The sequence below is a fragment of the Hemiscyllium ocellatum genome, chromosome 13 (assembly GCF_020745735.1).
Source record: "Hemiscyllium ocellatum isolate sHemOce1 chromosome 13, sHemOce1.pat.X.cur, whole genome shotgun sequence".
Taxonomy (NCBI): Eukaryota; Metazoa; Chordata; class Chondrichthyes; order Orectolobiformes; family Hemiscylliidae; genus Hemiscyllium; species Hemiscyllium ocellatum.
Genome location: NC_083413.1, coordinates 58,143,321 through 58,156,550, shown reverse-complemented (window position 1 = coordinate 58,156,550; position 13,230 = coordinate 58,143,321). Strand labels below are relative to the sequence as shown.

Below are 13,230 nucleotides of genomic sequence, written 5' to 3'. Positions count from 1 at the left end.
CTTCTTATTTAGGCTGCGATAGTGAATTCAAAAATATCTTCATATTCTTGAACACAAAAATGCCATGCACAAAATTTAACAATGCAATCTCAAATTTGAAAGTCGAGTCCAGGGAGGTATAAAAGAAAAACGATGATGAATTCAACATATTTTAATTAAATATATAAAACCATTTCATTCTTCCTTGGCACTTGTTGCAATAAATGCAACATCAGATCGATATCAGTTGATTTTCGTTAATCAATTTCATTCAAATTAATTGCATTGACATTAAACCATAGAACTGTACAACAGCGAAGGTTTTGTTTCATTTAGAGTCATCTTTGAACACTTGTACAAATAGTCTGTTCATTTTATTATAAATAATCCTAGAATGGCGCAGCATCTACGAACTGCAAAACATCTTTGCTTTCAAGGTTTACCATGACGTTGGGGAAAGGCAGTATTACTCTGAGCAATATTCCTTTACAATGAGCTCTTCAAATTGTGATCTTCATTGATTGAATCAAGGTTTCAATGAAACCAACACCTTATAGAAATACATCCCATAAACATCTATGTGAAATAAATTCCCACAACAGCACAAGAGAAATATTTATGAATAAACACACTTCTATGAAATAAAAATTAAATACTGACAGTCTATCAGCCATACACAATTTTAACCAAAATAAATTTTGTTCGTGTATCAACATTTTTTTTTACAGAGGGCCGTACCTTCTCTTATAGTTTAAACTACAAGAGGTAAAGAACGGTAAGAATGTAGAATACATAATTTATATCTTTTTGATCTAAAACAAATGGACATCTAGGTAGAATAGTTATAATTATCCATTACTTATGTTATTGGAAGAAGAAAATAGTACACATGAAAATTCTAAAATGAGAACCGTTGAAACTATTTTGCTTCTCCACACTTGCAAAAGCAATGGTTTGTTCCATCTAACATAAACCAAGTGCAATTCTGACTCAAAGGACATAAGCATCATTGAAAATAGTATAAATATACATGCAAGAGTAATTCTTCGTATTTCATTTGATTGTTCACTCTTGACTCTCATAAACAGTTCGTGGCTGATTTGCGATCTATTTTCCATTTCTGTATAATTATTCCAATGGTGTATGGGAAGCAAAAGCATACGTAAGGAATTTCCATTATGCTATAGGAGACCAGCCCCCAGGTATATCAAGTAAAGTTGTGCTAAAATGGATTTGCAGAAAGTTCACTTCTGAACTTTTCCCAGCTGCGAGTCCTTCCTCCTTCGGAGGGTTTTGTTTTGAAAGATCTGTGGATTTGGAATCACTGTTCGATCACAGGCCTAGTGCTGCAGCGTGTTTTTTCGCTTTAAGTCTCAAGTCTGCAATGCTGGAGTTTTTACTGGTGGTTTTGGCTGCTGCTGCCGCTGCCACCACCGTGGCGGATTCTGCCAAGGTGGCCAGGGGCAAACCAAAGGGTGGTGGAGGGAACATCATATAGGGCGCATGTGCAGCCAGGTGTGGGTGGAGGTGATGGTGCGCATGCGCCACGCTGTCCAACTGCAGCTGCGCCTGGACCTGAAAGGACAAGGGAGTCATGTTGCAGTGATTCTCCTAAAACAGAATAAGGAGAGAACATTGTTAAAAGATACCCTGTTCGTCAAACATAGGCAGTGGTAACAAATACTTAACTGATTAAAAAGTGAAAACGTTATTGAATAGTATTGGTGCATTGATCAATAGACGAGAAAGAAATAAAAGGGTTAAGGAGAGTTTGTCCAGTGCCTGGCTCACTCAATGCTGCATCCTGTAAGCTGGGGGCAGCACAACAGATATTGTACACAGTTCCAAGACTGTATGGTTAATGGACGCTTATGTCTTCGAACGCGTTAAACTACGAAGAGTAACACAAGAGTTTTAAACAATTGCTTCTGAGGAACTGAAAGAGACAATGAAAGTGGTTCACTGAATACGGCATTTCCCCACAATTAGCGATTCTACTATTTGAACACAGTCATCGAACGGACAATATAGTGGGGTCGCAGGCTGTGGCAAACAGATTGTCTTACCAACACACTGCAGTTAGACTCTATTGTTTCCAAAAATGGTGAACGCTTTGCCTCAAAAGTGATAACGATGCTGGTGAGCTATAGCATATTCCCTGGAATGCAACAAAATGTGTCCTCCAGGGCGCCTCGCCATGCAAATAGCTCTAACCAAAAACGGAGTAAGGTATGAAACAACACTCTGCCCTCCCACACCACAATGGAGGAAAACCTTTGAGGAAATTCGCTAAAGTGAACAAAGTATTTGAAAAGCATTAAGAAATCTCGATTTTAAAAGTGGTAGAGATGTAAGGGTCAACGCCAGAACTTAGATTTTTTTTTAGTCTTTCTTAATTTGTTGAGAAAAAAAACACTTTAAGGGCACTATCAGAAGGATGTTGTGAAACTTGAAAGGGTTCAGAAAAGATTTACAAGGATGTTGACAGGGTTGGAGGATTTGAGCTACAGGGAGAGGCCGAATAGTCTGGGGCTATTTTCCCTGGTGGTCAGAGGCTGAGGTTTTAAAAATCATGAGGGACATGGATAGGGTAAATAGAAAGGTCTTTTCTCTGAAGTGGTGGAGTTCAGAATTGGAGAGCATAGGTTTAGGGTGAGAGGGGAAAGACATAAAAGGGACCTAAAGGGCAACGTTTTTCACACAGAGGGTAGCGCCTTATGGAATGAGCTGCCAGAGGTAGTGGTGGAGGCTGGTACAACTACAACACTTACAAGGCATCTGGATGGTTATATGAATAGGAAAGGTTTAGAGGGATGTGGGCCATGTGCTGGCAACTGGGACCAGTTTAGGTTAGGATATCCGAAGATGAGTTTGACCGAAGAGTCTGTTTCTCTGTTGTACATCTCTATGCACTGCAGAAATTCATCAAAGCTCCTTCAACAGTACATTCCCAACGCGTCACCACTTCCACCTCCAAGAATAAGGGCAGCCAATATATGGGAACAACCCTTGGAAGTTCCCCTCCAAGCCACTCACTATCCTGACTTGGAAATATATACTTCCTTCAGTGTCCCTTTGTTAAAATTCTGGAATTACCTCACTTAAGGGCATCAAATGGATTGCAGCAGTTCAAGAAGACAGCTCACCACCATCTTCTCAACTGCAAATAGGGATTGGGCAATACATACTGGTCCAGCCTGCAAGGTCCACCTCCCATGAATAAATTTTAAAACTCACAATTTGTCAATGAAAGATTTAAAAAGTTGTATTTAAATGTACAGTTAGATGTGTGCAAATGAATAAAATTCCGTTTCAATTAGTCGAACGTCTGGATAGCCCACACAAAGGGCAATCCGAATAAACGTAGCGCCGTTCAAATCTAATTCATTGACGAGATGCATAGGCAAAATCAGGCTATTCTACGATATGGGAGTCCTTTGAGCAGGACGGCAATGTCACAATAAGGAATACCGCAACTGTTCAACGGTTTTACAAGAGTTTAGATGTTTAAAAACATCTTTCTACGCTAAGCATGTGTCAGTATTAGCAGCATTTACTGATAAAAGGCAGAACACGCCACATAACACGGACAGATAGGGATTAATCAACTGCAACTAATTGAAAATGGTGACAGAAGTGGAAAAAAACTCCCCGAATATATCAGAGAATCTCATAGGTTTTGCTCCCCCATCAGTGGTTACTTATGCTCATTTTGGGGCAACATCCAAGGAGAATTATTGATAGCATGTGTTCATTATCAATATCGTGTTAGCAATAGCATGATGAGAACTGCTCAAAAGATGACATACTTAAATAATTAGTGGAATTTTATTTCCAAAACAAGTTTCGTTAAAGCAGCGACAGTACGTTAAAAGATCGTGCATCTTCCCTAATGGAGATTGTATGCAATAAGCTTTGATGGATTTATACTTGCCTGTTGAAATGGCATTCTCAAGGCTCCCACGTTAACGTATGGTGCCACTCGACAAGCTTCGAACTGACTGGTGGTACCAATGAGTACACCTACAGTAGTAAAAGGAAGTTCAAATCTAAGTAAAAAGTTCTCACATCAGGGTCTGGAACCATTAATCTTAATAGTTTTTGTGACTTCAGATACAATGACATCATAATGATGGAAAACATAATTCTGGTTAAAATCAGGCTACACAGTGTATGCATAATGAATGAATGAATGATTGTAGCGTTTACTATTTTTGTTCCACGACCAGCTACCCTCAACCTCCAACGTTCACCCACTTGTCTTTCCATAACCCCCACCTTGGCCCCAAAATCCAGACTAAAATTTGTCTCTCCTTTCGTTGGCTTATAACCTTGGTTGGAGACATTGCACATTTAAATTTTACATCAATGCATGTGTCTGGGTATTAGTAACGTTACATCACCGGATCTGTAATTTAACAAAAATACCTTTATGAAGTTGATTCTCTTGTTTTCGACATTTTGCTCTTCTGTTCTGAAACCATACCTATACGGCAAAAAAAATGAAGGAATTTAGTGGCAGTGATTGGCAGCTGCATCTCAGATGTACGAGTTGGACTGCTCAAGCTGACAACTATGCTATGCAATATCCCGTCGGACTTATTAATTATTAATATGATTGACCTCGTTTATTTTAATTATCCGACTCTTACATGCACGTGTATGGCCGCCTCTTCGGAGAGAAACGATGGTGCAAGCGACCGAAAGCATGCGAGACCTTACTTTTTCCTTGATTTTTCCTGCTTCAGGCGAAATTAGTTTCATGCCCCGTTACATTTCTAGCGTAGGTTGTCATCCCAGAAGAACTAGATACAGTTTGATACCTAATACTACACCGATAATGGCCCTGACATTTGAGAATGAGCTCCATCCAATAAGATTCGGCTCATTAGCAGACTAAAATAAAAGTACTGTGTCTGTAAGCAAAATAAAATGTTCTCCTGATACTAAAGGATATCGATACCTGGTAATTAGCAATATTCAAGGTTAATACATCTATCTATATATAATCGAATGTTTATTCCTTTGTTGATTTTTGCAAGACAATATTATGCTCACAAGGACACAGATTAAAACCCATACAATAAATACCACATTAATATGTTAAGCTGCTTTGCAATTCTCAAATGAAAGTCTGGTGTTTAATTATGCATGTACGATTTCGAATCATTTCTATCTGCAAGTACCATCACATGAAGAAGTTTTTCCAGAATCATACACTGACAGAAAAATAAACGTTGCTCCGTTTCGGAACAGGAATACCAAATTTACTTTCTATCAAATTGAACTTCAACGTTTTGTCATCTTCAAATCACAGTGCAATGTTTTGTTAACAAACAGATTATTTGTTTAATATACCACTCAATCTTATGAAAACCTTTGTTCTATTGTATTCCAGTGTGTCTTAATACAATATTTCATTTGCATGTGACAAAATAGCAAATAAATCATACTGTGGGTACTAAAATGACCTTACAAAACAGTTAAAGGTATCTCAGATTGTTTCTCCAATGATTACTGTATCAAAATCCAATCTGCATAAAATGTTTTCACATTTTCAACACGCACGTTTGGGATTAGGTTTTGTTAACATCAGACAGCCAATCAGGATTGTCTTTAAAAGCGCAGAGACTGGTGGCAAAATATAGTTGCAGTTGATCTTGGCAATGCGTAAGCAATGACATTATAGCAGTATGTAGAATTGTTTTCGATAATTGGAATAGGTAACAGAGAAAGTTGATGAAGACGAATTATTTCAAGGCTCCAATTGTTATGACGCATTTTTAAATAATATTGCTTGAAATATGCAGTGCTGCATGTATAACAAATATTGAAGACAGGAAAACTTTGTAGAAACTAATAGACACTGATCAATATAGCGTTCCACATAACAAACTAGAGCTAAATTCAAATTTTCGTCAAAAGGACTGCTTAGGATTTGTACAATGTACAAAGTTTATCCCCGCCCTTTCCGATGCGATAATGCAAAGACAAATGGGAATATGAAGGAAAAAAATGCAATTTTATTGTGTACAGGGAAACTACAAGGAGTACGCAAAGCGATCGCAAAAATCTTACATCTCCCCACCCCCAACCCCCACGCTCCTTGAAGCAACAACCTTTTTCTTTTGCAGGTCTGTTTGATGGTTTTGAACGCTGGTCGATTTGTTCAGGTCAAGTTGCTGCTAAGTTTACCTCGTTATCGTATTACAAGCTGGAAACCCCCCTAAGAATACTATACAGCTTGATGCAGATGGTACTGTAACAGAGGGCGCATGCAAGCAATTTCCCAATAGCAAATGCAGCTGCCGCTGGCCTATCAACTACAACTTCTCCGAAACTTCCTGTAAATTAATTATCACTTCTTACAGCTCAAACATATTTAACTCATCATAGCGGTATACATTGTCAACATCTGAAGGATGTTTATGTAAACATATATAATTTTATTTTCATGCTGAACCTGTTGTGTAGATTTTCTCATTTGTTTCCTATGCACGTATATCTGATTATACACAGGACCGAATTACTTCTAGTTGAAGTGTAACCCACAATCTTCGTTAAAAATAAATTATAAGCTCACCCAGTAAATTAAATGTTACCAAATTCAATTGGGATACTTTATGCTTTGCTATGTTCTAGCGTACCAGACGCATGTAACATATATTTGCCTTACTTGCACTCGGGCTTCTGACAGCCCCAGTCTCTGACTCAGCTCTTCTCTCATAAATGCATCCGGATAATGGGTTTCATCGAACAATCTTTCCAGCTCGTTTAGCTGCTCCAGTGTGAAGTTAGTCCGACTTCGCCGTTGCTTAATTTTTGTCTGCGCTTCTTCTTCTACTGGTTTGGGGTCTTCTTTTCTATCTTTAATGTCACCGCTTCCTATAAATGACCATCAAACGCTCTAATTACACAAATGTTTAAGGTCCAGATAGCGGCAAGAATGAGTTGGACCGAGCATATAAAAAGTTATCAGGTAACTGAAACTAAAAGCAAGTTGCTTCCATTGTAATTACGTTATGATAACATTAATTAACGTAACTTCTGTCTTTTCCAGTGCACTTGTCGTTGAATTATGTATAGCTTTCTCCATCGCCACGTGGTAACATTTTAATCCTTAAAAGAAAGCTCATCGTTCAGTATTTTTAAAGTGTTTTATTCCAGGCGATTTTCTATCATTGTCCACGTTAACCTTCTGCTTTCATTTTTTTTGTACTATGACACACTAACGTAATAATAAACTTCGATGTTCATGGCGTCAGCCACGTTATCCTTATTAAGACAATACACAGCACATTTGAGTATTTCAAATGTATTTATCACAAATAACTTGGTTTAATACATTTTAATTTTATCTCAATCATTTAAATATTCTAAATGCGTTGCTAGAAATTTACTTTACAGCTACTTTCTCTAGCTTGCTCACTCCTTCATTTGTCGACAAGAATCAAAAGCTGCAACCTGTGTTAGTTTGTGACAAAGAACCAATTTTGAACAGCTGAACTGCTATGTTTACAAACCGTGATGCGGAATATGTTAAATTATAGCTAAACAAACATTTCGAGCTTTAGATTTGATCATATGCTTTTGTTTTACGAAATGTATAAACAGTGTCCCAATACGCAACGAGTATTTAATACTCTGGTATAACGTATACATTAACCAGGTTACATAGTATTCACAACCTATTTTGGACATCGCATTTTCAACCAGGACACCTTGTATTAGAACGATCTTTATTCCGATTGCTAAAGAGTTCGCATTTTTTGAAAGAACTAAAAATACAACGTTTACATAAAGTGTCCACACAAAGTACTGTACAGTGACATGAGCATTAATGCGCTTTGTTGCCCGAAGCTCCGGAAACTTGCTCACCGGTGCCATTATCATGATTATTGTTTGAATGAATAGTACGCGTTTTTAAGTGGACCCGCATCTGTCAACTATATGTTTACATTAAACAGTGGTGAAAAATAAACTGTGCCACGCATTACGGATAACGTTAAAATGTGAAACATTGCACCTCGCATGAGAAGGCAATCACCATTTTTTTGTTGCTTCAAAGTATTGTGAAGTCAGATAAAAGGAGCAAAAGAAATCGAGCAAAATTGCTGTTTGAAAACATTGTCTGCACCTAAAATGTAATGACATTGATTATATTAAGGAGAGCTGATTCGTTTTATTTAACTATAAGAATCTCATTTATTATTGTAAATTAATTTACTGAAGAAAATATCGCAAAATGATTAATGAAGTAGATGTAGTTCGGGAGCTTAGTGGGTACTATATTTGCATTGCTGTAATAATGTTCGATAGTGAGTTTAGCAAACACAAATAGACAATATTCTGTAATGTGAAACATAGTCAATAAATATTGCGATGACAAAGATTGTTTAATAAGTGCTCTTCTAAATGGCGGCCTATATAAAGTGACAGGATTTGTTTGTTAAATCATTTCTGGAAGATGATTTGGAATTGTATTCCTATTTCAGGAACGTGGGGGAAACTTAGTTGGACAGCGTCTACTCTAAATATGTGAACAAGATCTGTGCCGTCATTGTCATCTATCTATCGGCAAACGTCTGTAAAAAAGCAATGCATTGCAACTGACGTTGAATGTTTCTTTGCTAAACCACAACCGTGACACTATTCTCAGTATATCCAAATCAAATCTGTTTAAAACCGATATTAAGCAGAATTACACATTCTTTAAAAAACAGAAACCTGAAGAGGCCATTAAGTTTTTCGCAATAATCTGATTGACCGAATCTTTCAGTAAACATGCTGGCCTGTCGGTATTATCGCGGACACATTTCGCTTTGCTTACTACCATGCAACTTTCACTATTTTATTTAAATCATGGATTGTATCGTAATTAAACACCAATCGTATATAGTTACGATGATTTGAGTTATAAAAAGAACCACTGACTTTTAAATGAGTACGTTAACAACTCTATACTTCGCTGTAAATTTGCTCATACTCTGAATTTAAGAACAAGGTTCATATCGAGGAAAATAATAAGTCCATACAATGACATCGCACCACGCCGGCCGTCTAGAGACACGCTAACTACCGCGTGTAAGAGTATGAGGCTTGTTTACCCGGATCGGTCAGTTTCGGTGTGCCGCTGTCCCGCGGTCTTTCTGGCCCGATCTCTGGCTCACTGCTCGGGGATCGAGACGCCCCACGCTGCGCGCTGATCATTTCATCCCGGCTGCCTTCACTCAGACTCGGCTCCCGAGCCCGCACAGGTCCGCTCTCCAGAACTTCTCGATACGTGATCCCATCCTTCTTTTCTTTCACCTTTTGATCAAAAGACTTCGAAACAAAAGCTGTAAGTTCTTCCATGGCTGTTCGGAGGAATATGTCCCTGTCTGTTCTTATTCTCTCCAATACATCAACCGTGCAATGTTTATCTGTGGTACGTCGTCTTGGAGTTGAAATGCAAACCTGATCTTCCAGAATTCGGTTGCTCGGAGATGTAGATCTAGTACTGATGTGCTATTGAAGTCAGACTATTTATACTTTGCAATGCTTGCCCAGCTGCGCCCCTTGTACTCAGCAATTACCTCCCCTTGTAGTCTTGATGTGTCCCCACTCCTGGAACACAGTTATCATCAGCCCCTGGGCTGCAACTCATACCTAGCGGCTGCTATTGGCCATTAATCCACCACTGACAAGCATTCGTAATTAATTTAATTAGCGAGTATTACTGCTATTGTTATTACTTAGCTAAACACGGGGGAGCTGGGATGGCACCGGGGTGGGGCCAAGAGGAATGACACATCGGAGAGCGCGGTGACTGGATCGTCCCTTAAGCCGGCGACATTAAAACACCAAAGCACGCTAAAATCAGGTAAACTTTTGATTTGCTTATGGTAGATCAACATGTTATTTACAGGTTACACAACGGTTAACAGCAGGGTGTTTACACAATACACGCACACTTATGGAATACTTTCAAAAATGCATACATAATGCTTGATAATCTTTTTCTCCTGAATCGTATCCGGTTTACGTTAAATGCTTCGCAGTTGTTTTCATTGCTAACTTATATTAAATGAATGCTTACGTCGTAAATATCAAGATTGTGGTCACGTTTCTTTATTGTTGCTGGAAATAGAAATGCACAAAAAAGATTGTTTTACTTCAGTTGCTGTGTTCTTGAAAGTATTTTAAATCATCAGCTGGCAGGTATTGCACCTGATAACGTGTGGAAACATTTTTTAATGTCGAATTTTTTGAGAGAAGCATACACATTATGGAGACATCCGCTGCTCAGTGCAACGTATGTGGAGATGCTTTATGTGTGTTGTATATACAGTATTTATACTTTCCTTAACTTCATAGAAAGTCCAAAATTGACCATTCATCGAGGTCAGGTTATGAACCAAGCTTTCTCTTTATCCAATACCTTTGTGCAAAACGTGAAACATTGAAATTTTATACGTATTGAAGAATATGTCGTTGCTGTAACGTTTTCTTTTAAAATGTTTATGCAGTTTTTTTCTCTTAAGTACTGATACTGGCATGCGTAGTTGACTGAAACCCGAAGTAACTTAGCTTGCAATACCAACATTTTCAAATACCTCATGACGGTTTGAAGATGAACAATTTGTACTGTTTAGGTTGTATCTCGATTGGATCAATCACGTGCATTTCTCTTATATTTTTCGTCAACTTAATATTTGTGGATATCAAATGCCGACCCTTCGTAGAAAATGTATCGAATTATCACAAAGGTGACAATAGCCTTTAGTTGATTACATAACTGTGGTCTATCTCTTTAGATGCATTTTCTGATTGATTGAGACTAATATTTTGTTGAATGTTCCAACAGGGTTGCATTTATTTAAATATATTCCATGTTCCCCATCTGACAAAGCCGATTTGATGAAATTTGCCTGTGATTTTAATTAGTAAAAGAAAGCTAGAGGGAACCAGCTATGAATGTGTCATCGTCTTAACATTGATGTGGAGATCAAATATTTTAATGCAGTACGCCAAGAAAGTACGTACACAAACTTGTTTTACTAAAACAGAAACGTTGCAATTTCTAATGGCTAATGTTTACATAGATCCTGCAGTTCTGGATATTTTGAAAAAATGAATTCGAAGTTTACAACAAGTTGAACTGTCAAATGACGAACACAGTTTTATGGATAAATAAAGCAAAGAACTGAAAATGCTAAAAATCTTAAACAAAAATAGAAATTTATTGGGAAATTCAGCAGGTCTGGCAGCATCTGAGGAGAGAGAAATGGAGTTACCGTTTCGGGTCTCGTGGCCCGTCTTCAGAACTTTCTTCATAATTTTATGGATGTTCTGCAGTTCACAGAGAAACACTATTTGGATTGTACCAAACAGGTACCACCATTTTCCAGGTTTTTTTTACGGGCACTGTGGATGATATACAGACACGTGCAACATTGCGTTTTAATTCTGACCTGTTTTTCTTATTACTTCACAAAAAAAAATACAAATCGTTCTCAAATTTGTTGAATACGAAAAACAATGTCAATGGGCACTAAATTAAAGATGGTTTGTGAAAACGCAGAGATACCACCACAAAAAAAATCTTACGTATGCGAAAGCACAACATCGTTCCGCATGCGATTTTGGTTTAAAATTACGCAAGGTAATTACCGTCAATGTATGGCAAATACTCAAATATACCTACCATAAATTCCTACACGTTTTCCTGAAGTTATTTAGGGCAAACATTGGTTCAGTTTACAAAACTAACTGATCTGTTAGTGTTTGATAATTTGATAAATAAATTTAATACTCATATGTCTGCAACCTCTATTTGAACATTATTTTAATCCACAAATCACAGTTTTATGTGCAAACTGAAATTGTTTCTTTATTATGTAGGCATAAATTGCACTATAAGTTTTTTTATTGATTCCTTTTATTACTTTAAGTGCACATAAACACTTGAGGTTTTATGATAAGTAGTTATTTTAATTAGTTTGGAAGTTACTGCATAAATACATTAACTTACAATACAAATGATGGACACCATCCGATGAGAAAATTCCGGATAACAATATCGTTTTTCACTTTTTCAGAACGTTAAATATGTTTCTGATGACGTGCTGGAATGCAAAAAAAAGTTCAACTTTCCCATAGCTGTCTATATTAACTAGGCATGATCGTTTCTGGGTTGTACATTTACAAGATAATCATTATTAAGTTTTCATTATTAAGTGCGAACGCGCATACCTAAATATCTCACTATTCCATATCTTCTAAAAGTTAAATTTTGACACCGAGAAACATATTTAACGAAGAAATGCCATTGCCCAATTTTATGCGCTAGGGCATACCCTTAAAAAAGAAATCAAAAATGAATTCATGATGTATGAAACTAGTATTGCATTACTTCCAGTCACGCGGCTCAGCTAATACAAGTGCCAGAGTTATAAGAACGTAGCTTTTTCAAAGCGATTTATTTCCTTTTGTCTAGGCTTTGTGCGCTGAGCATCTTTCTTAGTTCTAGCACAACTGTCCCTGACACTTTTAAAAACACTAAATGTGTTAATCCTCCTTTCGTCTGAATTTTAATAACTGCTTAAAAATCTCTAATTACACTATAAGCTTAGCAATATTGCTCATTGAGTGAAACAGAGATGGTTGTAAACTTCCTCAACAGCAGTCTACGCTGAACAGACTGAAGGTTAGCAATCGATGGCTCGGAGATTGAACATCGTCCCTTATTCAGGCTGGTGCCGATCGACGGTCGGCTGTACGGGTCTGTTAAGAGATGGCGCTGTCCTCGAGCCGTGGACCGCAGTCTGTTATGTTCCGTTAAAGGCCAGCGCTCGCGGAGGTATTGACCTTGAATCAATCGATAAGTCACCGAAAGGACAGTCAGATGTCGGGAACGGCTGGTAGCCGTTTGCCCCGCAGTCCCGACTTTGCCTGTATCTATGTCCATGTTGAATGCGTTAACACTGAGGCCTAGATATGATATTACCACCCTGACCATTTGACTAAAGTGGGCAGTGCGCGGTGGGGGTGGGGGAGTGAGTGGGTTGGGGCAAGGGGTTAGGGGTAACGGAGGGGAGGGGCAGGGGGTGAGGGAGGGAGGGAGTGATGAGGGGGAGGGGAGGGAGTGATGAGGGGGAGGGGAGGGAGTGATGAGGGGAGGGGAGGGAGTGATGAGGGGGAGGGGGAGGGGAGGGAGTGATGAGGGGGAGGGAGGTGGAGGGGAGGGAGTGATGAGGGGGAGGGGGAGGG

At 38.3% G+C, this 13,230-nt stretch overlaps 2 protein-coding genes across 2 annotated transcripts in view; one reads left to right on the top strand and one right to left on the bottom strand.

Moving 5' to 3' along the window:
* Positions 1-780: 780 nt before the first annotated feature.
* shox2 (shox homeobox 2) lies at positions 781-9,708 on the bottom strand. Its single transcript, XM_060834211.1, has 5 exons — positions 9,087-9,708; positions 6,656-6,864; positions 4,408-4,465; positions 3,914-4,002; positions 781-1,590 (listed from the first exon to the last, which is right to left on the bottom strand). The coding sequence occupies exons 1-5, from the start codon at positions 9,331-9,333 to the stop codon at positions 1,312-1,314; spliced, it is 882 nt and encodes a 293-aa protein (XP_060690194.1). The 5' UTR covers positions 9,334-9,708; the 3' UTR covers positions 781-1,311.
* A 3,022-nt stretch (positions 9,709-12,730) lies between these two features.
* Positions 12,731-13,230, top strand: part of rsrc1 (arginine/serine-rich coiled-coil 1) — a 455,856-nt gene continuing 455,356 nt past the window's right edge. Inside the window, exon 1 of the mRNA XM_060834209.1 lies at positions 12,731-12,820. The gene's annotated coding sequence lies outside the window, so the exon portion shown is untranslated. The remainder of the gene's footprint in view (positions 12,821-13,230) is intronic.